Source organism: Drosophila willistoni, unplaced genomic scaffold, assembly GCF_018902025.1.
Source record: "Drosophila willistoni isolate 14030-0811.24 unplaced genomic scaffold, UCI_dwil_1.1 Seg143.1, whole genome shotgun sequence".
NCBI lineage: Eukaryota > Metazoa > Arthropoda > Insecta > Diptera > Drosophilidae > Drosophila > Drosophila willistoni.
In genome coordinates this window covers 1,206,093-1,233,251 of record NW_025814102.1, presented here as the reverse complement: position 1 = coordinate 1,233,251, position 27,159 = coordinate 1,206,093, and the positions used below count along the sequence as shown (strand labels likewise).

General features: G+C 39.0%; 5 protein-coding genes across 5 annotated transcripts; 1 reads left to right on the top strand and 4 right to left on the bottom strand.

The window, feature by feature from the left end:
• Positions 1-206: 206 nt before the first annotated feature.
• Positions 207-1,172, bottom strand: LOC6648864 (SAGA-associated factor 73). The gene has a single exon (XM_002070918.1). It carries the CDS (start codon positions 1,170-1,172, stop codon positions 207-209), a length of 966 nt encoding a protein of 321 aa, XP_002070954.1.
• A 2,697-nt stretch (positions 1,173-3,869) lies between these two features.
• LOC6648863 lies at positions 3,870-4,712 on the bottom strand. Its single transcript, XM_002070917.1, has one exon. It carries the CDS (start codon positions 4,710-4,712, stop codon positions 3,870-3,872), a length of 843 nt encoding a protein of 280 aa, XP_002070953.1.
• Positions 4,713-7,491: 2,779 nt separating this feature from the next.
• On the bottom strand, positions 7,492-9,961 carry LOC6648862 (probable basic-leucine zipper transcription factor N). Its single transcript, XM_023179414.2, has 2 exons — positions 9,772-9,961; positions 7,492-9,617 (listed from the first exon to the last, which is right to left on the bottom strand). Exons 1-2 carry the CDS (start codon positions 9,959-9,961, stop codon positions 7,492-7,494), a joined length of 2,316 nt encoding a protein of 771 aa, XP_023035182.2.
• Positions 9,962-17,031: 7,070 nt separating this feature from the next.
• LOC6648861 lies at positions 17,032-18,320 on the top strand. Its single transcript, XM_002070915.2, has 2 exons — positions 17,032-17,095; positions 17,548-18,320. The coding sequence occupies exons 1-2, from the start codon at positions 17,032-17,034 to the stop codon at positions 18,318-18,320; spliced, it is 837 nt and encodes a 278-aa protein (XP_002070951.2).
• A 1,092-nt stretch (positions 18,321-19,412) lies between these two features.
• On the bottom strand, positions 19,413-23,506 carry LOC6648860 (uncharacterized PE-PGRS family protein PE_PGRS54). Its single transcript, XM_047012454.1, has 4 exons — positions 23,470-23,506; positions 21,324-22,522; positions 20,654-21,254; positions 19,413-20,092 (listed from the first exon to the last, which is right to left on the bottom strand). The coding sequence occupies exons 1-4, from the start codon at positions 23,504-23,506 to the stop codon at positions 19,413-19,415; spliced, it is 2,517 nt and encodes an 838-aa protein (XP_046868410.1).
• Positions 23,507-27,159: the final 3,653 nt, after the last annotated feature.

Genomic DNA, 27,159 nt, shown 5'->3' with positions numbered 1-27,159 from the left:
TTTTATCAAATTAGATTTATTAATAGCTTGACCTTCAACTTATAAGAAATGAAAAATCAGTTTAGTTGTTTTCATATCACATTATTTATTTTTGTTTGTCAAAATATGCAAGTGTCGTAATCAAATTCGGATTTCCAGCGGATTTTGTCCTGGGCTTAACTATAATACTAGACATTCGATCTGTGGGAATATCGGGCTGAGGGCTCCTAGCCCTGAAGCACAACCTGACCGTTGCGACGACGGCGACGTTGACCACCGCCAGAGCCTCCGCGTCCAGGACGAACAACTCGAACATTGCGTCGGCGGTTGCCACCACCGCGTCTGCGATTGCCGCCATTGACACGGCGACGACGATTGGAATTGTTGCCACCACGACGACGGAGTCGGACATTGCGACGTCCTCCGGTCTTGCGGCGACGCACGGTCACGCGGTTGGCGCGCTCCTCTTCACGATCGCCGTTGGTGGGATCGATCACAGCGGAGCGTTCCATGAGGGCAACAACAGCACCGTCGGGTATGGCATCGAGGGCGGCACGTGGGACTAGGAGGGCAGCTTTGCCCGTCTTCTCATCGACAACGCTTTGGCCCTCGATTTCGATAATGCCATCGGGCACCATAATGGCACCGGCCTGATCGCGGGCCACCATCATCTGGGTGGGCTTGGCCTGGGTTAGCTTGGCTGAGTTGGCGGACGGAGCCTTGCGCAAGACGGGAACAACTGGTTCATCCACATCGTCCGAATCGTCGTCCACATCGTTATCAGGGTTGGCAGCATTAAGGAACACCAACTGACCGTGGCGGGCGAATTTATTATGTTGCCGGTTCATCTGTGATTCTTCATGTTCGTCATCGTCAGCAAGGGCGTCTTCATCATCGTCATTATCATCGTCGAGATCATCATCATTGTGGGCCAAGTCCAATTGGTCATCAAGTTCATTATCGTCGTCATCCTCGGGCTCTTCGACAATCTCGAAACCTTGGACCACAGCCCCCGCATTGGCTCGACCACGTGGTATGGTTAGAAATAGATACGGATGCTGAGTTGAGGACATTTGATTGAACTGCTTCAACTTGAGCTGCTGCTGCAGCTGCTGCTGCTGAAGGCGTGGCTCTGCCCAGGCCAACAGAGAGCAACAACTCAGTAGCACAAACAAACAACTGAGTTTGGACATCCTTTTGTTGTGTTCGTCGCTTTCTTTGATTCTCTACTTCCTAATTGTAAGCAAAGTTCTAGAGAACTGTACAGACAACATCTCGGCCTTTGGCTTTTTATGCAAAAAGTTCTAAATCGTCGAAGAATTTGACGAAGCAAAGAAGAGATTGGTCAAAACTAGAGAAAAGAAAAGAATTGACATAATTGCCGCCGACGACGGCGGCAACAGCGACGTCGGCATAATTTTCAAGTGGCCGAAGAGAAAAGAAATGCGAGAAAAGGCATAATAAGAATATGCTAGATGGATGCTGGCCTAATGTTTGGTTCAGTGACCCTCTACAACCATACGAGGGTAACCGGGACAAAAGCGCCAACCTTACATTTTTTGGTCATGCTAATGACAAAACAATCAAACACACGCACAACCCAACCAAACAGAATCATCATCATCATCATCGCAACCATCATTATCATTGGCATCATCTTGAGAGAGAGAGAAAAAGAATATGAAAGAAAAACTATTTTGTGAAATGGCCAAGTCAGCGACGCATGCGAAACTGTTTAAGTCATCTGGCTAACCGGCGATCATATAGTACTCAAGAGCTCCACCGATCGACACGGACGACCGACGACGACGATGTTGAACAGGCCGATCAGCTAAATCGCACGATCGCACGCACACACGAACCTTTGACCTGTTTGAACCTATTGGTTACATCGTCTCTTCTTCTGATTTATAGCCACCGCCATAGCCATAGCCATAGCGGTTTGTAAATGACTGCGAATAAACGGAAGACCTAAAGTACTCGCATGGCCAGAACTAGTTAATTAACTACCAACAATTTCTCACTCAACTTTTTATTTGTAATTGCAAGCATGGAGACCACAAAGGGGAAGCCGAAGCAAACAGAAATAAGAATAATAATCAAAAAACACAAAGATAAGAAAAAAGAGAAAAACGAAACGGCAAAAAGTCTATATAAATTCCATCTTAAATTTCTTTCTGTATACATTAAAGTGCGAGCCAACCGATCTGCTGTAAAACTCTTCATCAATCTCAATATAAATATGAGCATTATATTGATCTGAATCATTTCATCAAGTACTTTAGCTTATTTTGTTTTACAGTTAACCCAAAAACTAATGTAACGATAAAGAAGCTAACATTGCCTACACCGAAGTTCGTATGCCCTTTTAATGCGTGCCATTTCAAAATTGTTAGTTACTTCAATAAATTTTCTTGAATAAGTTTAATTTTCCAAATACTTTTGTATGTTATAAGTTTTTTCTCCATAAACTCCTGAAAAGATTGCATTATTTCTACTTAGATTAGTTTTAGTCTTAATTAAATAGCCTTTTTCGATCTCTAGATTCTATGGCAGCTACATATTTACATATATGTTATAACGGTCCGATCCGACGAATTCTTAAATTTCATTCCAAAACGGTATTAAATTGCTTAAATACCATGTTATATTCCATTACTTTTCATTTAATGAAGTGAAGTTCATATACACAAAAGGACATAGATATATATAATCGGCTTCTCATGCTGATCAAGAATATATGTATATATTTTGTTTGTTTATATTTTGTTTAATTTTATAAAGTTTTATAAACAAATTACAAGGGCAAAAAATTACAAACTTTTCCACTTATTTATAAGTTGTTATGGCTTGAAATTCAGTTAAAGAATCTGATCGAGATCTTTACCATAGCCTTATAGATATACTTTAAAGTATTTTTGAAATAAAGTCTCATATAAATCCAAAAACCGTCCTGAAACTTTAAGACTTTAAGCTTAAGGGTATAGGTAATTCGTGCAAAAATTTGTCTTTTTTTTAGAATTTTTATTGGCAATACGGATAGTTTCAGTTAAATTTTTGTTTGCTCGTGTGATAATACTACATTAAAACAATATGTATGATTTTCATCCAAAAATATGGAAAATTGTGTGAGATATAGGCAATCGCCGGCGGGACCTCGAAAAAAAGTGGTTTGCATAGTAACTCGTCACAGAATCATCAGAAATGAAAAAATCGAATCGCATTAGTTTAATGACAAAATTCCCCAGGTAACGCTGTCGAGTTTTAATTTTTTAATTTTTTTATTCGATTTTTAAAGGCACTTGAAAGTTAAAAACCCCGATTTTCGCCCAAAAAAACCGAGTTATTTGTTGTTGTAAAAATAATAAATTTAAATAAAAAAAATTTAAAAAAACTCGACAGAGTTACTTGAAAAATTTAGTGAAGAAGTACTGTGAAACAATTTCAAAACGATTCGTCCAGTAGATTTTGCAGGATCGTGTTCACCGACTTTGAAAATGGCAACTTTTCAGGAGAGCGTTTTAAAGTTGTTGACATCCAAAAATCTAATATAAAACGGTCGGCCGATCTGCGTTCAACTGCCCATAACTTCAGAAGTTTTACACGGATCGATCTAAAATTTTAACACACTATTCTTGGGATGTTGTGCATTCAGAAAAATTTTTTTTATTATTTGCTCTTAAAGTTTCTTGTTGAAATTAATATTTATATAAATATGTTGACCACTTCTTTCACTGTATTTTAGTGATGTAATTACGACAATTAATGGACAAATTTGTCTACTTTTGACTGTTAAAGGCATAATAGTTTATTTTGTATAGTCTTGCTTACCATTATTAAGTAATACCAAGATTCTAGCTTAAGATTAATTAAATTTTTGGAAAGAATATTTAATCCTGATTGGCATGAGTTGGCGCGTCATGGACGGCAATGGTTTCAAATATTTCTTTGGGCAATAAAAACACAATGTCCCGGGTGATCGCCTTAAACTCAAAAATGGACGATGTTATTGTTGCCACCAGTGTGGTCCATTTGAGGAGCCGAATGGTTTGAAAACGCCAATGTCGACGAATGTATTCCGTGTTATAGGCATGCCATTGGCAAAACATTAATACGACAAATCCCAAGAGACCGCAGAATCGATGCGTTAGATGCAATGGCAGATTGCTGAAAAAGAGTAGCGCCACTCCAGTGGCCAAGCAAACGGCACTGAGGATACAGCCACCGAAACCCAATGCCCCATGTGTGGTTAGATGGACGACAGGTGGATTGACCTTAGTTTGCAAGTGCTTCAGCGATTTGAAACGCCTGCGATATATCTCCACACTGATGCCTAGCAATCCGATACAAAGCGCCATTAGGCCCAGGGCAATGTGAACCAGATCGCAATTACGTTTGCCAATCAAATCCAACATCCACCAACAATGGCTTATAATTAGCGATTCGCTGGTAAACGACACAAAAGCCAACGTACAGTAGAACGCATGCTCGCCAGTTCGTTGTAGTTTTAAATTCAGACACCTGCGGCTTATGACCACGGTAATAATTAGCACGGTAATGTGAGCAATCACATCACATAATAGGAGGAACAAGCCACTCGAAAGGGTTACCAGAACTTGAGGCCAGGTGAATTCATCAATAATCTCCCGTGTTGAATTATCATCCACAGCGTATCCGTTGTCAAGTGGAGTGGTGTCCGCATTAGATATGGAATCGGTAAACGTTTTATTCATCTCGTTGGCTTTTGAATGTGGGGCGAGGTCTTCTCAGTTATTATTTATGGCAGGGTTCCAGTGCCTGTTGAAACGAATGATATGATATGATTTTCAATCTGACAACTAACTCAATGACTAACTAAACTAACTACAATTGGTTCTTCCTTCTAAAGGGAGCCTACTAACATATGGACATTATGTATTTGATGGCTAACTGACATCTAAGTGTGAGTTAAGACTCAATCTCAAGTTACTAATTCATCTATTTTACAATTAAGTTCACATTTCTGGTAGCTATTGCCTACTTAACTTACAGTTAAGATTAAGCCATGCCAGATAAAAAAGAGAAAAAATATATTAAAAATAGAAAACAAAACAAGCTTAGAAATTGTTTAAATAAATTGTATTTATTAATCATTTTTCCAAATGGTAAAATTATTCTTAAACAAATAACCACAATCCGCCTGGAAACATAAAGACAAAAGACACAAGCGGCAAAAGGCCAACAAAAAACAAAAAACAAAAAAAAAACCGCAAACTGGCAACAGATGCCAAAGGGAAATTAGCATAAAATTGTAAAAAGTTCAACGATGTCAAATGTCAAAAATCAAATGTGCAAAACATATGCAGAAAAATCTAAAGAAAGTTTGGGCCGAAACAAAAATTTCTAATAAATTGATTTAAGTCCAAATTATGAGACGGCGGCCAAAAATACACAGAATATCTATAGAGGTATAAATATATATATATACAACAGAACGTACAGGTTGAAAGTTCAATGGACGAAGCGGGCAGCTGAGAAAGAAACCAACCACATCGTCGGCGTCTTCGGCATTCTTTTGGCATTCAACATTTTCTTTTCTTTTTGGCTTTTTTTTTTTTTTTGTTGTGCACATAATGGGAATCAATTATGGATAGAAGAAACTAATTTGCCTTTAGCACGTTGCCGAATTTTAATAAGAGAGTTCAAATCCAAAGTTAATACTGAATATTTAGAGAATTTCGAATGATATTTACGGTTAGGTTAGAGCTCGACCCAAACGAGAATTTCACATTTTGAATTTTTAAATTTTAAACATTGATCGACCACTTAACTGAACATTCACCCCATTGTTGGGGCATAATTCATGGCAGCTAAACTGAGCGCGGGGGCAAAATGTTTGCCCTAAGGCCCTGTGAAGTATCGCGGTGTGTCTTTCAGAGTTCCCATCCATCCATCCATCCATCCATCCATCCAGCCATCCAACCATCCATTCATTCATACAATCAAACACTTGACGAATGGAGGCATCGACAATTGGACGTTTGTCAACTTGGCTGGCGATTGCTTCAAGTGCTCGCATGTTGCCCTAATAATGTCGTTGTCTCTCCAACCAAACCATCCACCATGGGCTGATGGCCAGCACATTGGCATTGTGTGTGTGTATGTGTGCTTGTGTGTGTCTGTGTGTGTAGTGCCGCGCGCTTAGCATGATTATGCAAATTCTCTAGCTCACTCGCATCATCATCATCTTAATCAGTATTGGTAGTCCGTCCGTCGACGAATCGTTAGAAGTGGCCAGAGGCCATTTCTCCAAGTCTAAGATTTTGCCAAGATTCTCAAGATGAAATGTGATTGAATACTTCTTTCATGCTTGGGATACTTCTTGGGGCCCCTCAGGTGATTGTTATTGCTGAAACAAGATTAATGTATTTCTTTGCCTAAGTAACTATCAGTGTGTGTGTGTGTGTGTGTGTGTGCACTTCTAATTGTGTGAGAGTTTGATTGTGTATTTGAGCTTTAAATCTGTTTATATTATATCGCCCTAACGAGATTCTCAATTTTCATTTCTATATAAGAATATTTGTGCATATCATAAGAAAAGAATCGAATATTTAATCGAATTAACTTCCCAGATGAACACTTTACTAATCTTAATTTCTTGGTAACTCTCTTTATATACTATCAAAAGGCAATTATAAAAAATCGATTGAAATCAATCAATTAATCGAACAGAAGCTATATATTTTATAATGACTCAAATCTTTTTACTAGAAATTTGATAAATCTATCGATTTTCCTTCATATTCATTCGATTTCAATTGACTTCAATCCTAATAGTAATTGTCCAATTATTTTTCGATAATTCAATAAGAATCGGTTAATAAAACCGATTATGTATCAAAATCATTCTTTTGATCTAACTCAAGTTATGAACTGTGATTTATCAGAAATCCTCTCTACGGACGCTCCGAAATCGGTGAATAAAAGATAATACTCAAAACACCATTTAAATAAAGGTTAATCCATGAATTATACACAGATTACCGTTAATCGATATGATTTAGCATAAATTAATCAACTATGCAAAAAACTGGATTTCATTTTGCATAAAAGAAAGAAAAAAAAATCAATTATCAAAACCAAAAATCGGTCAAAGAACAAAGCTCATTAATATGCAGAAAAAAAAACAAAAAAATAGAAAAAAAGCAGAGAACTCATCTGAACTCTTTGGTGGGGTCAAAAAACTATGATCAATCGAATGAATGAATGAGAAAATGAACTTTCAACTGGCAAAGTGTTTTGTGTGTTTTTTGTCTTTTTTTCGGCCAGGTAAGGTATAAACACACTACTCACACACACACGTAGGCACACACACACACAGACACGTGAAAAAAAATGTAGAAAAAATTTTATTATAAAATTTTTTTGTTTTGTATAGCACTCAATTTTTTGATTTTTTTGCATTTTTATATTCGTTTTGTTTTGTATTTGTGTTTTGATTCTTTAGTCAGTTTAGCGAGAGAATTTTACATGCTATTCCAGATCCTCATCCTGCTCATCGTCCTGGTTCAATTGGCGTCCAGTTTTGCGCAAGGCAAATCGTCGATTCTGAGGCCGATAATCGAAGTAGGGATGGAAATCGCCATAGGACACATAGCGAGCATCGCCAAAGGCGGGTTGAACGGCGGCCTGGCGCGATAAGCCGGGCTCATCGTCATTGCCCACAATGATATATTGTTCCTGTGGCTCCACTGCGCCCCCAGCCGCTGGCAATACTTCTGTGGTGGTGGAAGAAGAAGCCACCTCTCCTGCTGTCGCTGCTGCTGCTGCTGGCTGCTCGCTGGGAGATGATTGCTTCTCGGGCATAGCCTCGGCCACAGCTGGAGCCTTCTCCACTATGGTGCCGGGACGAATGCGTGTGGGCAATAGTCCTGTGGAAGTGGCGGCTGCAGTTGCTCCACCATTGGCCTTCACTGGCTTGGCGGCAATCAGAATGGGCTGCTTGTTGCTGGTCGTTCCCGTCCGCGATGGTGGGATTTGGGGTGGCTGGAAGATGTCCATGAGCGAGGCATCGGCAAGTAGAGGCACTGCAGCTGCAGTCAACTGAGGACGTTGCTTCTTCTTTTGGGTCTTTTGACTCGCAGAGCCACTGGTGGAGCTAGTGATGGCGCTTTGTGGAATATTCAGAATCAAGGGCTGAGCCTGTAGACCTTCGGCCAAGGAGACAATCGATTGCTGATCGGGTGGTGAGAGACCCAATTGACTCCACGGTATCGTAATGTATTGTGTGGGGCGACCTGGTCCACGACGCACTGGCACGGTTAGAGGAGGCTGGGGGAATGACGATTGCACATTGGGTCGTTGTCTCTTCACCGGTGAAGCGGAACCAGCACCATAGGCATAGGGATAGTTTAGCAGTTCGGGTGCCACATAAACAGTCTGGCCATTACGATTCAATAGAAATGTTGTCTGCTGTGGACGACGGGATGCCTTGGTGTGAGCACCAGATGATGATCCTCCGTTCGAAGATTGTGTCCTACGCAATGTAGTGCCTAGTTCAGCGGGTGTTTGGCCGCGTGTAAACTGACGGATCTGACTGATGATGCTCTGTTGGCCGCGTTGAATGAAATTCGGTTGATTTTGCGAACGTCTAGTGGACTGGCCATAAAAGAAACTTGGAGCATTATTAGTTTCCTCTGCGGAGTCGGCATCGGCATCATCATCATCATCCTCAGCATCATCGAAATCCTCGTTCTCATCATCTTCCTCGAGCAAGGCGAAGTTCTGTGGCTTCTGTTGATTGCGACGCTTGTTGCTTACCGTTTGAGGAGCGGAGAACTTGCGACGTTGATTCACTGGCTGTTTGCGTTGCTTCTTCACGGGCTTCTCTTCCACGGAAGCTTGATCGTCCAAATCTTCGTCGTCATTATTGGCGACAGCAGCTGCCTCATCCTCATTATCATCATCGTTTTGGGCATTTACATCGACATCATCTTCCTCATCGTCATCGAAATGTTGATTGGGATAGAATTCATCATCATCATCATAGTAAAACTCATCATCATCCTCCAAAGAGTCAAGACGATTAGGACGATTGTTGAAACGATTCGGTTTCTGTTGCTGACGACGACGATTGCCATTGCCATTGACATTGACATTGCCATTGCGATTACCATTGCCATTGCGATTGCCATTGCCATTGAAATTGGCATTCACCGGCTGACGTCTCTGTGGTCGCTGCTGCAATCTAACCACTATATCTGGCCTCTGGGTGGTGGTTGTGGTTGAGCTGCTGGTGGTGCTGGATTCACGCACTGGTGTATCAACAAGACCGGGCAATTGTTGTCCAGCTGCCGCCAGACGATCGTTAAACCAACCAGAAACGGATCCGGCCAATGTAGAGAACGATGAACCCAAGCCCTGGGCAGGATTCATGCCAAACAACCAGGTGGTGGCCGGCGCCGGTGTGGCCGACGATGCCTGTTTACCCTCTTCGATGGGGCCATTTTGACGCGGCTTAAAGGCAATCAATGGATGGATTATGAAATCAGCCACTGTATGAGGTTGAGGGTCACTCTTCTCCTCGGTCGTTAGCTGCTTCACTAGCTCCTCGCTTGAGGAGCCCGCCACGGGCGTCTTCTCAGTGGGCGTGATGCTTTCTGCACATTCATTCATTTCATCACAAAAGTCACATGAAAAAAAAGATTTGTTGAAAAAAAAAAATATGGATTGGTTTAAACACAAAATCTATAATTTTGTTGGTATTTCTTTAAACATTTTTTGTTGTTTTCTTTTCTTTTTGGTTAACCCTACCAATCAACGCCATATCCGCAATGGGTGACTCGGTGGATTGCTCCACTACGGGGGCTTCGGTCACAGTTGCCACTGTCGATGATGTTGAGGCTGTTGCTTCGCTAGACTTCGTCTTCATCGTCTCAGCCTGGACCGTGGCTGAGGCCAAGATGACCAGAGCCAGGCTTAGGCATAGCAAAAGTTTGCCCATCGCTCACACACACACACACTCACTCTCTCACACTCACTCAGTTACACACACACACACACGCACACGTATGATATACACAAATTTGTCGTTGTTGTTATTTGGGGTTGTTGTTTTTGGTATTTATCTATTTTATTATTTTTTTGCCTTTTTTTTTTGTTTTTTTTTTTTGCGACTCCTCTCGTGGGGTCCACAGACACAGATTTCGTTTGCCAAACTGTTTGAGCGTGCGCGGCGTCCGTCGCTTTTTATGTCTGGCCCTCTAGAATCTTTTCGTCTTTTCGTCGTTAGTCGGTTTTGTTGTTTTTGTTTTGTTTCTGTTGGTTCTTTGGACCTGGTCAAAAGCGCGAGAGAGCTAATGCTCTCGTGTTTTCTGCTTCGGGTCTGTAAATCAAATAAGTTTTGTCGCTGCTGTTGACCGCTCAGTTCGTAGGTCGCATGAGGGTTCAAATCGCTGGCCGTAGGTCATAATTTTACATGTGCGATCGTTATCATGCAAATTATATATATTCCAGAATAGGACAAACTAATGTTCAGAGAACTTGACTTTAACTGGAAATCGTTTTGCATTAAAATGGCGTCTCATTCACATTAATAGTTTAAAACAAATTTAAGAGGATTAGTTTGTTGTCTACCAGAAATTACAATTGGAATCACTTAAAACTAATTTATATATATGTATATAGTATAATTTATATGTATATATTATATATTACTATAATAGTTAACTTTTGTTATAACATCAAACTTTGGATTTTCGAATTGTATTTATCTATAAATTGTAAGTATGTACATATACATATTGAATTCATAAAGAAATACCATTCGAATATCTAAAGTTGGATTGTATCACAAAAGTGAAGTAATTCAGTATAATAAAAACAAATTTTGATCACTTTTATCCATTTTGGTTATAGTTTTTGAAAACAGACTTAAATGAAGAGATACAAATCGCAAAAGTAAAAGTAAAAAATTGCCATTTATTCTTGAAATAGATATAAACTTGGAACTTTTACTATGATGAACTAGATAAACGCAAAATTAATCTTAAATAGAGTAAAAATGATTACAAATGATAACTATCATAGTTATTGTAATTGTCTTTAGAGTAATTATTACCGTTAAGGTCAAAATTCATTTTTGTTATCCTTTTTATGTTAGGTTCTTAGAACTGTTCAAGGAAGCTTTTACAGTTGACAACTTATATTAGCATTATAATTTATAAATCATTTTTTGTCTACGATATAGTTGTTAACTATAAGTACAACTATTTTGTACAAGAACCATTAACTTAGACGATAAAAACATCCACTACACTAGCATATGACTGGAACGGGAATCCTCGTTGTTCAGTTAACTTATATGATTTACTATAATTTTAAATTCATTGGGATATTTATTGATTCATTCATAGGATATGTGTACTCATGGTGAATGAACAGCTTTCATTTACTAGTTTATTTTTACAATTATCCATCAAGTCCACCTTTAGTTAATCTAACTAACTTTCATGTTATTCAATCTGTCTTGGTTCATGACTTATAGGCCTAATATAAATTGTAAAATACATGAACTAGTTCATTATGACAGTGAAATCGAACTTAACTCTAAATATTATTTTTATTTGTCGTTCCGAGGTTTCTTACACCAAAGAATTGTCAAAGTAAGCTATAAGTTTGCATTAATTTACATTTAATTGATCTACTTAATTATCCGATTCAACATTGTTGGCAGATGTGTCATTTGACGAACTTGTTCATTAAATAATTTGCATTGTTTAGCATATTTGAATTTCGTATAATTTCAGAAATATGTGTGACGATTTCTATTCTTTCCCTTTGGGGCCAATTTCATGATGAATTCCAATTATGTGAATTTGCCCAAAAATAGAACCTTTAAACAGAAAAACTTTCCAAGCATTTGACCCCAACGCTTGACCCCCAAAAGGGGCGAAACTTTCTTTGCCCAGCCCTAGACTACACACATATACACCGACACCCATACATACAGACACACACACACACGCATTGGCCTAATGAGTATTTATGCCCTTTTTATGCATTTCCATTAGCATGAAAAAGCGCTTCCCGCTTCACTTTTTTCGCGTTCTTTCTTTTTTTGCAGACTCTCTGACCAAACCAAACCCCAGACCCAAAGCCAGACTCCGGCTAGGCTAATGAATACATTGCGTTGTTGGATTTGTTATTTGCTTGTTTCTCTGTGTTTTTTTTTTCTTTTTGTTTTCATCTTCTTTTCATTTAATTTTTTGTTTTTTTTTTTTTGCATAATTTGGTTATTAAAACATTTGTTTATGTCGCTCTTAATGGGCCTCCACACAAATATGTTAGGCTGGCCGCAGCTGCCAACACGGACCCAAGGAATGAAACGATATATGTGTGTAGGTACATAAGTGTCTACCTAGCTGGTGGCACAGCGCACACAGTAGCTCAGTTAGCTGTAGGAAATTTAAATTATTGAAATGCCGCTGCAATTTTTTGGCAGCATAGAAATAAATTTGATTAGCTTAAGAGAGACAGTCGAACGGACGGGGAGATGAAACTAACTAAAACCATAAATTAATCTCTTGCCCAGCTCCAGCTGAGGTCGTTCATTGGAGTGAAAGCAGACACTGCCCTAAATTCGTAGACAAGAACATTGTTGCTTGGTATTGGCAAAAGGTTAAGAAAACGTGCTAAAAAGTAATTTGGAAATTAATTGAATTTACTCCACAATGAAGAGATTGGAATGGAACAAAGTTTTATGTATTAACCCATCAAAGACGGACCCAAGATCGGCTCATACGAATTTCATGAAACATTCCAAGAAATGTAAAATTGCTATCAACTGAGTTATGACTTTTCAAATAAGTTGGAAATGGGCCAAAATAGAAACTAAACAAATTGAAAATTTCCAAAATTTTTAAATAGACAAATTTGTGAAGTATTGTGATTTTCCCTAAAAACCGGGTCGATATTTAAGTTTTTTGAATTTGCCAGTGTTTGATGCCTTTTTAAAAAAAATCCTCCATCCATCCTCCATCCATTAAAATAAATTGGAATAAGATTAAAATAAAACTGTTTGAAAACAGTTAGAATAGGTCCAAAATACAGTCCGAAGAATATGATGTGTAAAGTTTATGTCAATTTTGCTTTTATTTCACAACCTAAAAATAATATTTTCGAAAAAAAAATCTTGATTTATTTTTCTTGTGGGTTTTGTAATACAATTTTACATATTTTTTTCCAGGTAAAAAGACTAGATGGATCCTGCGAATCGAACTGCATCATTAGTTTTTTGAGTTATCGTGATTTTTTATACAACTTAATTGTGAAAGAATTTTTTTTATTAAAATTGTCATAATAATTTCTGTTAAAAGATTTTTTTAACAAAGTTTCTTAGAATTGCAAAAACATAAAGACACTATTCGTTTTGTTCAGGGGCTTGGCCAAATGGCAAAAAATTGGAAAGAAAATCAGATTTTTTTTTTTAATTTCGGAGGCGTGGAAAAAATTTAAGCGAGCCCGCCCTTTAAATTTCGTGGCTCTACCACGTACAGCTAGAGTCTTCAGAGGAACGGGCCGATAACCAAATACGGCTAGATCGACTCCACTATTGATACTTTATCTGAGCACAGAAGCTTCGATTACTTTAGTAAATCAATTTACTCTATGGAATAAATGGAATAAATATAAAACTTAAAATTTACAATAAAAAAAAAATTGAGTACTTAGACATAACATTTTGCCTTATTATGTTCTTATATTGAACATATTATTTAATTTATCTAAAAAATAATAATAACATAAAGAAAATAGATGAGAACTTTCTTTGAAATTTCAACAGTAATTAAGATATTCGTTGACCCGATTGTAATCCTACATCCATCCATTACACGGAACCTCTTTCGACAAGCTTAGAAGAAAATCCGTTTTGAAATTCAACATAATGCGATAATTTCTACTTTGATGCTATCCGGTTCCAATCATCTGAAAAACCAAAAAAATCAAGGCATAGAAGCCTACAGACTTAGGCTGGGGCAATGCTGTGCATAAGTTCCATCATAAGTTTATATGACAGCGATTTAAGACATTCATTAACAGCTTCATAAAACGAAAAATTATGAATTTTTTTGATCATCGGATCCAAAGTAACGAAGTTATTCATAAATATGGGAGCTATATACTTCGGCTCTTACGGTCTAGGAAGAGCTTACGCTGATCCATAAGGACAGACGGACAAACATGACTATATGAACTCTTCTCCTCGTGTTGATCAAGAATATATGTATGTACATATATACATTATATGGTCGGAAATGCTTTCTTCTATGAATTGCACACTTCTTATCCAAATTAATATACCATTTTTGCAAGAACATAAAAACAATTAGAACTTAGTGATTTGAATGCCCATTGTTCAGATTTAAGTCCTCGTTGAGTTGCATCGATTCGAAGAGCAGGGAGAATCGCAGACTTTACTCGTTTTTCACTAACACTTTTCGTTTAATATTGACATAAAAAGATCTTGGTATATCTTTCAAAAAACGAAGCAGAATGCTGGCCAAAATACTACTTACCGACGTGCTATTAAAAATTTAAAACTAAAAATTAACTTGAAAACCTGATAAAAATTAACAGAATTAACTAACAGGATTTACAAGAAATTAACATATTGGTGATATTTGTTTTAAAACGAAAAATTAATAAGGACAAGTGGGTAGTGGTTAATATGTTCCTCTTTTCAGCTAGAACATCGAAAAAATGTTTACTTTTTTGGCTACGCCTACTCTTATTATCGATATAAGAGCACATTGCGTATACGTAATTTTAGAATTGCGTTGGAGTATTTACGTGCACCGTCACGCCGTATGCGCAAAGCCGGATTGAACCTCTAGCTTAACATGCATTTACGCAACCCAGTGTAAATTAGATATGATCTATAAAAGACTTTTACTTAGTTTAGGTTAGTTTTTTCTGTTAATAATACCTCCATATGCATAAGTAACACATACATACACTTAAATGCCCTTAGTATCCATACTTCACATTTACATCCAGTCTAGGCGTTAAAAAACTAAAAGTGCACAAAGTTGGCAAAAATTACCCGCCAATATCAAAAAAACGAATCCTTGACAAAAGAGTTGACTTTGAAATTCGAAATTAATTGAAGGGCTTCAATAATATCGATATTTTTGCTTGGTTCCGTTAATATACATATGTCGATTTTTTATATGTGCACCGTGAAAACGGAGTTTACTTTAGTCTAAAAAATCGACGATTGGGGTCAAAATGAGGTGGGCATATAATTGACATTCAACTTCGCCATTGGGTAAAAAGCTTCGTAGGCTTTCATTAGTTTTTAATAGTTGAGCTATTTCTCTTATATGTGTTTTATAGCTGAAAATGAGATAGTATGATCTTAGAAATGAATTCTTTTTAAAGCGTAGGTCTAAAAATGTTGTTAATGGGTTAACGATTTAGTTAATCGGAACACATTTTTTGACACAGATTCATAAGCTTGAGCAAAAAAATTGATAACATGACTAATCATCTTATCGTTAAAAGCTCTAATCTTTTTTTATGTAAAAAAATCCATACGGCTTAAATTGTTCAACATATGTCTACATGGACAAACTATAGGCTGAAGAAGATTAGGGGATTGACTAAGAATTGAGTTTGAAAAACTCTTTAAAGTCCATAATTTCTCGAATTTATATTCTTATACATTAGATAATGCCACCATGGTCATGGCCGACTTTAAGTTACTCTCTTTGTATTTGCCTGATAAATTTGTGAGTTGAAAGAACTTATACTTTTTATATATATTTAAATGATGCTAATATTCGGATTATCACTTAGTCAATTCTTGGTTATGGAAATGAGATGAACCTTTTAGAAATCCAAATTGATTAATTTGTTTATATTAAGCTTTATATTATTAATATTCGAATATGGTATAGTTAAATGATATATGACAGTCATAACCGCTTAGAATCCACATAAAATGTATCTATCTTGACTTGGTATCTCTAATAAAACTATTGAATAAGAAAAGGGAGAAATCAATTTTTAATTTGGTTCTTTCTATTCAAGTCGTTTGTTCTTTTTCTCTTGTCCATTCATTTTTATTTATGTCTTTCAATTCTTTGTACCATCTACATATACATATGTATATTGATTGATTTAAACTATTATAGATGAATAGAATGAATATGGGGGTTGAGGGAGGTTGAGGGGAACCAACCAAAATTTTGCCATATCTAATTGAGGGCACACGCTTCCCACATGTTGACCACAAAGGAATTGCCTGACCTGAACTATGACCCAGAATGAGAATTTCTAGTATATAGTAGTCGTCGCCCACTTTTGACAATGACAAATGGAACAAAAACAACAACAAGAGGAACTGCAAAAACTTTTACTTGACTTATTGAAAATCTCACTTCTGACCCAAAAAGCAAAATAAAAAATTTGCCATCGGGAGGGGAACTTTCCGTTTGAACGACCCAAAATGCAAATTTCCGACTTAGATTCTCTCTCTAAATTTTTTTTTTTTTTGCCTGTTCTTTCTTTTCTTTGGCAAATTAGCTCGACGCTGCATTTGGCATCGGAATCAGTGTATCAGTAGTCGAGGAGAAGATAAAGAAAAAAACTCCGATTCCAGAGGCATAAATCAGTTGACTAGCATTTCGTGTTGGGCCCCTTCTCTAACTAGTGTGTCCCTCTTGGGGAGTGGGCATTTGCATAGTTTAATAATTTGCCATTTTTTTTTTTATGTTTTTTGTTTTTTTTTTTAAGTTTTAGTGTTTCTTTATTTGTGTGTTCCTTTCCATTCGCATTCGCCTAATGTGTTTTCTTTTGTTTTTTTTAATACGAAAACGATTTTGATGTGTGAGGCGGACGAGTCGTCTATATAAAATGTCTTTGCTGGGGCACTTGTTGAACCATTTATTAGAGGCGCTTCCCCAGCGACACACCACAATACACCCTAGTTCCAGCTTCAGTTTTAGTTCTAGCTTCCAGCTTTAGTTTCAGCCCTCTTTGTTTTTCGTCTGCGTCATTAGAATCACTATTATGGCAATTAAGTTATTTGCCCTCTTGGCCATCGGCATGGCTATGCTGGTCGCTGTCAGTGATGGTGAGTAGATAATTGTATACCAAGAATAATTAATGAAAAGATCTTCCATCGACTTGTTCTTTATTCATTTTGAGATCATGTGACCATTGTTTTCGTAATCTTTGTAATTAAATGTATCTGTCTGCTCTTGAAATAGATCCAAGATATATATTTCTGATACGACTTAAGCAGAAGCATAAGAATGGATCATTGAATTTTCAAAGTATTCTTGGTTCCCACACACACTTAATTAAAATATAAAAAAAACCCAAAATTTTTAACATACCGTTAATTTATACTTTCTTGTCTATCTATTCATTTTGGCTGAGAATCAATCTTTGACCCAAACATACATTTTTATTCAATTTTTTTTAATTAACTAAAACGAAGAGAAATCCCCCAAAACTTTCTCCAAAGTAGGGAATTGGCAAATTGATTGGCTATTTTGTCTTATCTTTGTTTTTGTTTTGCAGCTCGCCATGTGCCCGGCCATCGGGTCCATCGCTATCATCCGAACCAGCAATCGCAGCGTGCCCTAATCGCAAAGCCCCATGCAGCACAGACCCGTGTGTTCCCCGGAGCGGTAGCCATTAAGAAGTTGGTACTGCTGAAATTCAAAAAGATCGTTCCAATCTCTTTGATCCTGCTGAAGTCCAGCAACGACAATGAGGCCGAACTGGTGCCTGTGTATCCCACCGATCAGATTCCCGAGAATGTTCAATTCATTCCCACGCCCAATGGCATTTCGGGACACAAGGACGTTCAGGCCATAGCCATACCCAGTGAATTGCATGACCAGCTCCAGATCAATGGATTGTCCAACTTGGAGAACATCGAAGCTTTGCTGCAGAGTAGTTCGATTTCGGGAGCGGACAACGAGAGTGCCGTGGAGGGCGCTGAGGGACCAGTAGTGTTGGGTAACAGCATTGCAGTGGCCCAGCCCGAGGATCAGCCTCTTGAGCAACCCGAAAATGATGAGGATCAGCTGCTCGATGGAACCCCAGTTGCCACTCCCGCTGTGGCTGCAGCTCCCGCCCTGCGTCGCTTGTCGGCCGATGAACTATTGCGTTCGGGTGTCCGCAATTCGGCTAAACAGCAGCAGACCAGTGTTGAGGAGATCCCCTTGCTCTTGTACTCCGCCACCGATGGAGGATCAATTTCTCCAGCCGCTGTTGCCAGCGGTAGCCAGGGACGTCGCTATGTGGCCGCCACACCAGCGCGTCGTCGCCATCAGTCATTCTACTAGGAACTTAGCATTTAAACAATAACTTTCCATTAGACTTTACGTTGGGTTGGCCTGGCTTGGGTTTCCACTACCTTCTCCTACCTCTCACTTCCTACCTCACTCTTTCTCACTATTCTTAATGTATGTGGTATTGTATTTAATATTTTTTTTTTGTTTTGTGTTTTGTTTAGACTGAACTGAATATAAATTAAACATTATGAGAAATGACAAAAGAGAGCGTGGCGCAATGTGTCCCCAATTGGGGAGGGGAACATGTGGGTTAGGTCTTAGGTCTTCCTCTCTCTCTCTCTCTCTCTCTGTCTCTTTGGAAAGTCTTATCAGGGAACACATTCTGCCTGCAGTTATCACGGGGCCTTTGTGTTTATGTTGTGTTGTGTTGTGTCGCTGACGTGACATGTCCTGCATGTCGTCCTTTCGTATGTGGCAGCATGCCAGCTCTTTGCTTCTTAGTTATAAATTTGTAGACCTTCGCTACAGCCGTCACACAAAGGCGGCCAGAGAAAGAGACAGAGAGCGAGACGCCAACGACAACAAAGGCCACAAAAAGCGGAAAGTGCAGAGGAGAGAAAAAAAAAGCAACTTTAGATATCAAAATGTTTAAGACCAGACAACACAATTCACTTTTATATACTGACAAAAAAAAAGAAACCCAAGCTTTGCAAAAGTCAGATTGGAAAATTTATATACATACATACGTATATTTTCCTTAATTTATATTTCAACGCCGTTCCACATAGAGTAGGGAAAATTTGGCGTAATCAAACTTCAATTGTCGATCTGCGGTGCTTACAAAACCTGAGCTCAATGGCCTCTTTAACAATCATCGAGGCGACATTTTCGATAAGTCCGCTTTGAGTTGGTTATGGAAATAAGCAAACACTTTTTAAAAAGGAAACATATAATTCGGAGAAATCCGAATCGAAGTTTTATAATTTGTGTATTTGTCTCACTCTAAGTAACAGGTAATACTCAAAAAAAAAAAAATTACTCACACACACATATTATTGAATATTTTATAATATCAGACTTTCCACTCCCTTCCGCTGAGGATATATCATCATTTACGTTTACGATCTATATCGCACTGCTTTGCTATCCATAGTATGGAGGTGGAATATAGATCGTTACCTTTTTGTTATCTCCGCTGTCGTTGTTGTAATTATTGTTATTGTTGTTGTTGTTGCCGCTGAATCTTCCACATGGCGGAGGGCCATAGTAAGTATACGTGCAGACAGTGCAACAATTAATGGGCGTAGCCACAACCATAACGGGCGTATTTTTGTTGGGCACAATCGGTGGATAGGCAGGATAAGCAGCTGGCGGCGGTGGCGGTGGCGGTGGCGGAGGCGGTGGATAAGGACGCACAGGACCACAGCAGGATTGTGGCGGAGGTGGTGGTGGGGGTGGAGGTGGGGGGCCTAACGGTTGGCCGACCACATATGTTTCACAGCATTTTTGTTGCTGAAATGCATCGAGAGTACAAGGACTCACACAGGAAGACGAAAAGAGACTGACAATCCAGTCATAGATGGTCCCGAATGTCCTTCCCTGTCGCTGGCTGCTATCGAATTGAGCAAACGTATCAACGGATGTGTTGATGGGCGCTGAAGAAGTTCCAAGATCCTCCAATCTCGACGAGTGATTGATGTATAAATACTCAAAGTTGTCGTTCACACGGTTGGTGGTTGTAGTGGTGGTGGTTGTGGTGGTGCTGCCGCTGCTTGGTCGTTGCCAACGTTGCAAGCGCACTTGTTGCTGAGCCCGAGAACGCACTGAATAGAAAATTTAACTGATGACAAAATGAAACTCTTAGCCTAAAAGTAGGCAATAAATAAAACACAAGCAATGAGAATGAAATGGAATGGCACATGGAAATAAAGCAGCGATTAGAGTAGTCGTTGAAACGGAACATGAAACTAAATTAGTAAACATTGCATAAACACAAAGGGAACACATCAGGAACTTCATGGAAATGAAACTCTTTGATAAGAGCTTTTGAAACGATGAGAAAGAGTGCAACGAACGTCTGAAAGGAGCCAATATTTACTTGTGGATTGGAACCTCTTAGAATATAGTGGAACAAAGTGAACACATCAGGAATTTCATGGAAATGAAACAAACGTCACATACGAGTGCCAATCGAGTGAAGATCTAACACCAAATCAACTGTTGCGGGGGTGCTATTAGTGCCGAATAGAAACAAAAATAGTGGTGCATTGGTTTTTTCTGTTTACTTAATGTTAACAAATGCATTTCGATTTTTTTATTACTTGTGTGCTTGATAAAACATGTAAAAAAAATGTGAGTGGGGTGAAGATTTTGGTGGTACTAACGGCCAAAGAAGCCAAAGCCGCCGAAACCACCGTAGGCATTGCTGTTGGCATTCGCTCCACCACCGCCGCCGCCGCCTGGGAAACCACCGCCGTTGGCACCCGCATTGGCTCCATTGAAACCACCAGCACCACCCGCATTGGCATTGGCATTGGCATTAGCCGATTGGCCATTTTCGCTTGTGGCAGTTGCGCTGCTCGATGCCGAATTGGAGACAAATCCATTTGGACCGCGTTGCGAGCTGGTTTGGGCATTTGTATTGGCCGCCGCATTGCCTTGACCCTGGTTGCCCTGGAATATTGACTGACTGCTGGCGTCGCTACTGGCATCTTGCTGGCCAGTGTCGCCATCGCGTGTCACCTGTGAATTGGTGTTGGCCGTATTTGTGGCGGTGCCAAATTGATTATTATTCGTCGAACTGGAACCGCTGTTCGAGGTATATGTATCCTTATTGCCCGTTTGTGTGTGATGTGTATTGGCATTGGCATTCGCTGCCTGTTGCTCACCCGGACGGAAATTGAGCGCCTGACTCTGCGAGTTCTGCGAATCGTCAATGCCCTGGGCCGTGTGGCTGCTATGCGTGTTGGTATTCGCAGAGCTCACCTGCAAAAGGAATCATGGATGGATATAATGTAAAATGTGCTTTTGCCTACATATTTTAGTCTTCCTCACCTGACCACTACTGCCATCTTGAGCTATATTCGATCCAATGCTGCTTGAGCCCGTATCACCATTACTGGCATGATTATTGGTCGATGCCTGCTGATTGAACCCGGGGCCACCCTGGGCATTGGCATTACCATGAGCTTGATTCTTGTTCTTCTTGCGGTTACCACCCTGTTGCTGCTGTGAGCCAAATTCTTGGGGTCCACCACCACCACCGAATTCGGGGCCGCCACCACCACCAAAGCCAAAACCCGGACCGCCTCCAAAGCCGCCGCCACCGAAGCCGCCGCCACCGAAACCACCGCCGCCGAATCCACCTCCGAAACCTCCTCCGAATTGACGACGTGGACGATCTAGGCCGAAGCCTCCAAAGTTGCCTCCGAATCCACCACCCTGAGGATAGCCAAATGGCACATATTGGGCACGACGCTTGGGACGGCGACGACGACGTTGAAGCACTTGTCCTCTTTGTCCAGTTTGTCCATAGGTCAATGCATTGCCACCGAAACCACCGGCCGTGGCTGATGTCTGGCCATTTCGTGTACGTCCGTAGGCATTCGAATTGGTACGTGTGTCCGTCACACTGATTCCATTGCCATACTGCTGGGTATTCGATTGGGTATTACTGTTTGAGCCCGCTCGCGCTCCCTTGCCCTGGGCATTCACTTGAGCCTGAGACAGAGTGTTCGAGTTCTGGACATGGGGATTCAAATCGAAACTGAGCAGTCCCAGGCCAAGGCGCACATCACCATTGGCTCCGCGCTGCAAGCCCAATCCCTGTTGCAAGTTCGTGGGTGACAGTGAGGCGCCTAGCCCGACATTGCCCACACGGAACTGATCGGCTATGCCCTGCGAGACGGCTCCATTCGCATTTGTCCGGGTCCGTGTCACAGTGTTGCCCAACTGCAGGCCACCCAAGGACAGATCGTTCGTCTGCGCTTGACTATTGGAGACAAGGCGCTGGCCATTCTGTTTGGTCACAGCTCGAGAATTGGACACACCTTGGGTGTACTCCAAGTTATTGCCCAAGTCCACTTGCCTCTCATAGGCATTTGTGTTGGCCTTCGATACGGATCCAGCCCTTCCGCCAGGACGGTAGGCTTGGGGTTGCTGCTGATAGTATTGCTGCGGCTGAGGCTGATAATATTGCTGCGGCTGAGGCTGGAAGAAACCTCCGCCTCCAAAGCCACCAAATTGTGCTTCGGCTGCAAAAAAAAAAAAAAAAAAAAAAAAAAAAAAAAAAAAAAACAGACGAAATATCATAAGTTTTTGTTTCTTTCGTCAAAGAAGCAAATGGAAAAGTTTCTCATCGGACACATGCACAAAAAAAAAAAAAAAACAAAACTTTGTAATTTATTTTTTGTCGGCTTTTGTTTTTTTTAGGAAAAGATATCAAATGGTTTCGGAGCTTCATGCATTTATAATCCTCGACAGCCACCAGAGGAGAAACTTGTTCTACACGCGCGTCAAAAACAACAAAACAAAGAAAGAATAAAAAAAAAACCGAATGTTTCTAATTTGAATATGGTTATTATTATTTGTTAACTTTATTTATTTTTTGTTGTTTCTCTTGACGATGATATTATTATGAGGCAAAAGTTGGACTTGGAGCAAGTACCAAAACCTATAGAAGAAATATTTTGAAAAGTTTTGATTTAAGTGAAAGTATCTGTAGAAGAGTTATTACAAGTATTTGTAATACATTGAATTATAGACAAGGGACTACAAATTGAATGAGATTAGTGTTTATTGCCTTTATCTAAAAGACACTATTATCGGAATGCAAATTGAAGTTCTGAAGATAAAGCCTACAAGAATCAAATATATAAAATCAGAATGATTGCTAAAAAAAATTGGATAATAAATGCTTTATCTATTTATATTCAAATTTCGGTTTTAATCTATTGAATTGCGTCGATATAATTTTGAAAGCGTACAAAAATTATTTGATTTTGTATTGCATATCACAACTTAGGATATTTATATCTAAATAAGAAGAGGAAGATTTAAAAAAAAAGCCAATAAACATTAACAATCACACTTAAAAGACGACCAATTGATCAACAGAACTATCGCTTATTATCCAATTAACTGCAACGACGTAACGAGTTTTTGATGTTTTATTGATTACTTTATTAATCTATTATCAAACCAACCAGAATATAGAAGATTGTTATAACAAAAGACATCTTGATGAGTCTATTTTGAGCCCTCTTGTCGATTAAATTAGTTAAAGCTTCTTACTTGGATCAAAATATGACTCTAAATCGAGTCCTAGACCATTAAAAATGTGATTCTATATTCTAGAGTCACGTACAAAATATGATTCCAAACCGAGTCGGACAATATTAATCGATAAGACTGATTAAAAAATGGGATTATAAGCAACTTATCAAAAGGAGTCGTAAGGTAACAATTTCTCCCGACAATGGAGTCATTTAGGATTGAAGAACCAGCTCAAAGATTCCATCAGAAATTTTTATAAAATGCTAGGTGGTAAGTCAGAAATAAAATCGGGTAAGTCGATCTCTTTTAAAATTAAATAATCTCTTAATAAGTTAAATTTTAAAGTTCTATTGTTGCTCTACTCATTTTCAATAACGATGGAAACGCTATAATTTGTAGTTCTATTCGAGTAGTTCTCATATTTCTGTGTGTGTAACTCTCTCTCTCTCTCTATCTCACTCTTTCTGAATTTGACACTAGAAAACTGTCAAACTGAGCTCGACCCTAACCTCACTTTATACATATATTTGCTTTTGTTGATGTTGTTGTTGTTGTTATTGTAAATGCATCGCACGTAGGCTCCAAATCCAGCGATAATTTTGCAATTATTGCTGTAATAACAAAGCCCAACACACACACGCACACGCACACACTGACAGACTCGCAGTCACTCACACACACATACACTGACACACACTCGTTCATTTGTTCGCTCGCTCGCTTGCACGCATCCTGTCATTATCCTGTCTGCCAGTCAGTTTCTGCGCGCTGCCGCTATACCAAAAAATATTTACCTTGCGGTTGACAAACTGCCAGCCAGCACACAATTAATCCAACAAATGCGTGTCGCATCCTTCTGCTCCTTCTCCTGGATGATGTGTGTGTGTGTCTCTCTCTCCCTCTATCCCGCTCTCCTCGGTGTTCGCACACTATTTGTCTCTCTCTCTCTGGCTTAACGGGTCTGTGGGCTAATTTAGCCCGTTGCTTTTGTCGCAAAACAACGCACGCAATGAGCGCGTTTTTGGCCGCTGGCCGACTTTTATTTGTCTCGATCTCGGTTGCTTTTTGTATTTTTTTTCTCGGTTCTCACTTCTTTTCTCGTTTTGCTTTGTCGTTTTTTGGGGATTTTTTTGTGTCTATTTAAGCTCGCGATTTAGTGTGTTGTTTTGCGTTGAACGTTTGCTGGCGTTCTAAGCTCGTTGCTGGATTGTTAATCGAGCTTTAAACTAAACAATAATTAACGCTTTTTTGGTTATTGTTTGCTGATGTCAGAGCACCGATAGAGTACGTGGGCGGGGGGAGAGGGGAAGAGTTAATCAATATTTTGATATTGTTTTTTTTTTTGGCTCAAGAAATAAGTTAATAGGCTGTCAGACTTGTTTAAATATCCGATTTAATGGATAGGCCTTAATGTAAGAACCGGTTCAGCACTCCAAACAAAGCTTCTCCCGATTCCCATTCAAATTGGTTTTAAAAAAATCAAATTAGAAGTACTGAAGTTCAGTTTGGTCTTAATATTAAACAAAACCAAGGTAAATTAGTTTGTTTTCAAAGCAGAAGATATGTTTGGGAACTTCCAGAATATCGGCAGATAAACCAGATACAGGTATCTCTAAAATCTCGATGGTAGATTATTAGTTCCAAATAGAGAATTAGAACTGGTTCCATTTGGGGAGTTAACGGAAGACAATTCATGCAATTCAGGGTTAAGTCAGCTTCAAAGCGTCAATGTACGCGTTGTAGGTCACAGAGACTCGAAAAAAGCAAATTATTCATCTTTAGCTTCCTCTGGTTAACACACACACACACACACACAGAAAGAGAGATACAGACATAAGTACTATAATAATCAAAAATAACCTGAACATCTGCTTTTTCTATCTATCTATCTGGCCCTCGACCGCTCTGGTCCCACTCATTCCATATCGTGCGCTCTCTTTCTGTTGACAAAAGTTGTTAGCATTATTTGGTTTTTTTTTCTTGGGCGTTCAAAAACCAGTCTTCGCTTTAGAACAAATCAAAAGTTTGATGGATGGAAGACGATTTACTTGCAGATTGTTAAAATAATATAAACAAAAACACAAACAAAAATTTCCAGTCATCAAAGCTAATGATGGATAACGATTAAAAAACAAACAAAAAACATCTATGTATCTATAGAAATTCTCCTATCTAAGAACCGTATTTAAAAATTAATATTAAAGTTAGCATTAGATTTGAATATTTAATATAAGATTGACATAATTAGTGAGAATCGATGTTATTGAAAGAACCAAATCTGTAATGTTGTCTATTTGGATACTTTTAAAAAATATCTTACATTGTTTTTGACTCGACTCGAGTCCATGGATTTGAGGGCCTTAAACAGAAGAATTATCTAAAAAACTTCAATATTACATCTCCAAATTCGTCAACCTTTTGAACATCCGTATTTCCTTCCTTAATTCTTTATCTTTCGAATTGGGCACAATAATTTCAGCACTCAAATCGAAACCTTCTTGAGTTTGGAAAACGATTTAAGGAAAATTAAGTTATTGTTTTTAGTCGAGTCATTCTTCAAATTATTCTATTATTTTGCTATGAAAATTTAGAATGGAATCATTTTGGTAGCTGCCGCTGCTAACAGAACCCAATATTTGTACATACATATATATTTGATATATATTTTTGATTTTTGGTTTGCAGTCAACGGTAACAACGACAAGGCCAGTCCAACAAATTGGGTCACATATTGTGTAGAGGGGGGCGAGGTAAACTTTCGCTCAAATAGTTTGCGAGTGGGAGAGAGACAAAATGTGGTAAAGAGGAGAAAGAAAAATAGAGGAGTTTGTGACGAGGGGAATGCAGGGTGTGCGGGTGGACCGGGTTTGGAAAAAATTGGATTTTATTGTTATTTCATTTCGAACATTTATCGGTCTGGCGGCATCTTTACGCTGCCCGCCTCCGCCGCAGCCGCAGCCTCTGCCTCTGCCTGCTGCCGCCTTGAACGCGTGAAATGGAGTAGAAAAATTGTTTTTCTATCAGAAGCGAAAAATCGCAGCAAAGGCAGCTTCCTCCTACCTCCTACCCCGACTCGAAATCACCCACTCTTGTCTTGTTGTCGTTGTAGTTGCTCGGTTCATTTCTCCTCTCACTCTATCAATTTAATGCCCACAACTTTGCTGGGCACGCAGCTTTAACTTTTGCCCAAAAAAAAGACAACATTACAAATGGAATGAAAGAGAGCGAGATAGGTAGATAGATGATAGGCAAAGTGAAAGAGATAGCTACACAAAGTTGAAGTTCTGGTTCTCCCAGCTCTGGACTTTGATTTGTGTTTTGCTAATTGAAGTTTCATTTCAACTTTAACAACAACCGATTGTACGTGAATTTCATTCCCTTTTCATACGCAATCCAATCGGGAGAAAAACCAATCAAATTTTTTATATACATACATACATATGTAGATATATGTATAGTCATATGATTTCTATTATAATTAGAAATATTCCAAGAGGAGATAAAGCAGTGAAAGGGGTATTCCCCTTTAGAAAAAGAAATCAAATTGTTCGCATGTTTTTCGACATAAAAAACTCAAATTTAATATGCAGCGAGAGCAGATTCTCGTCCCACTAAA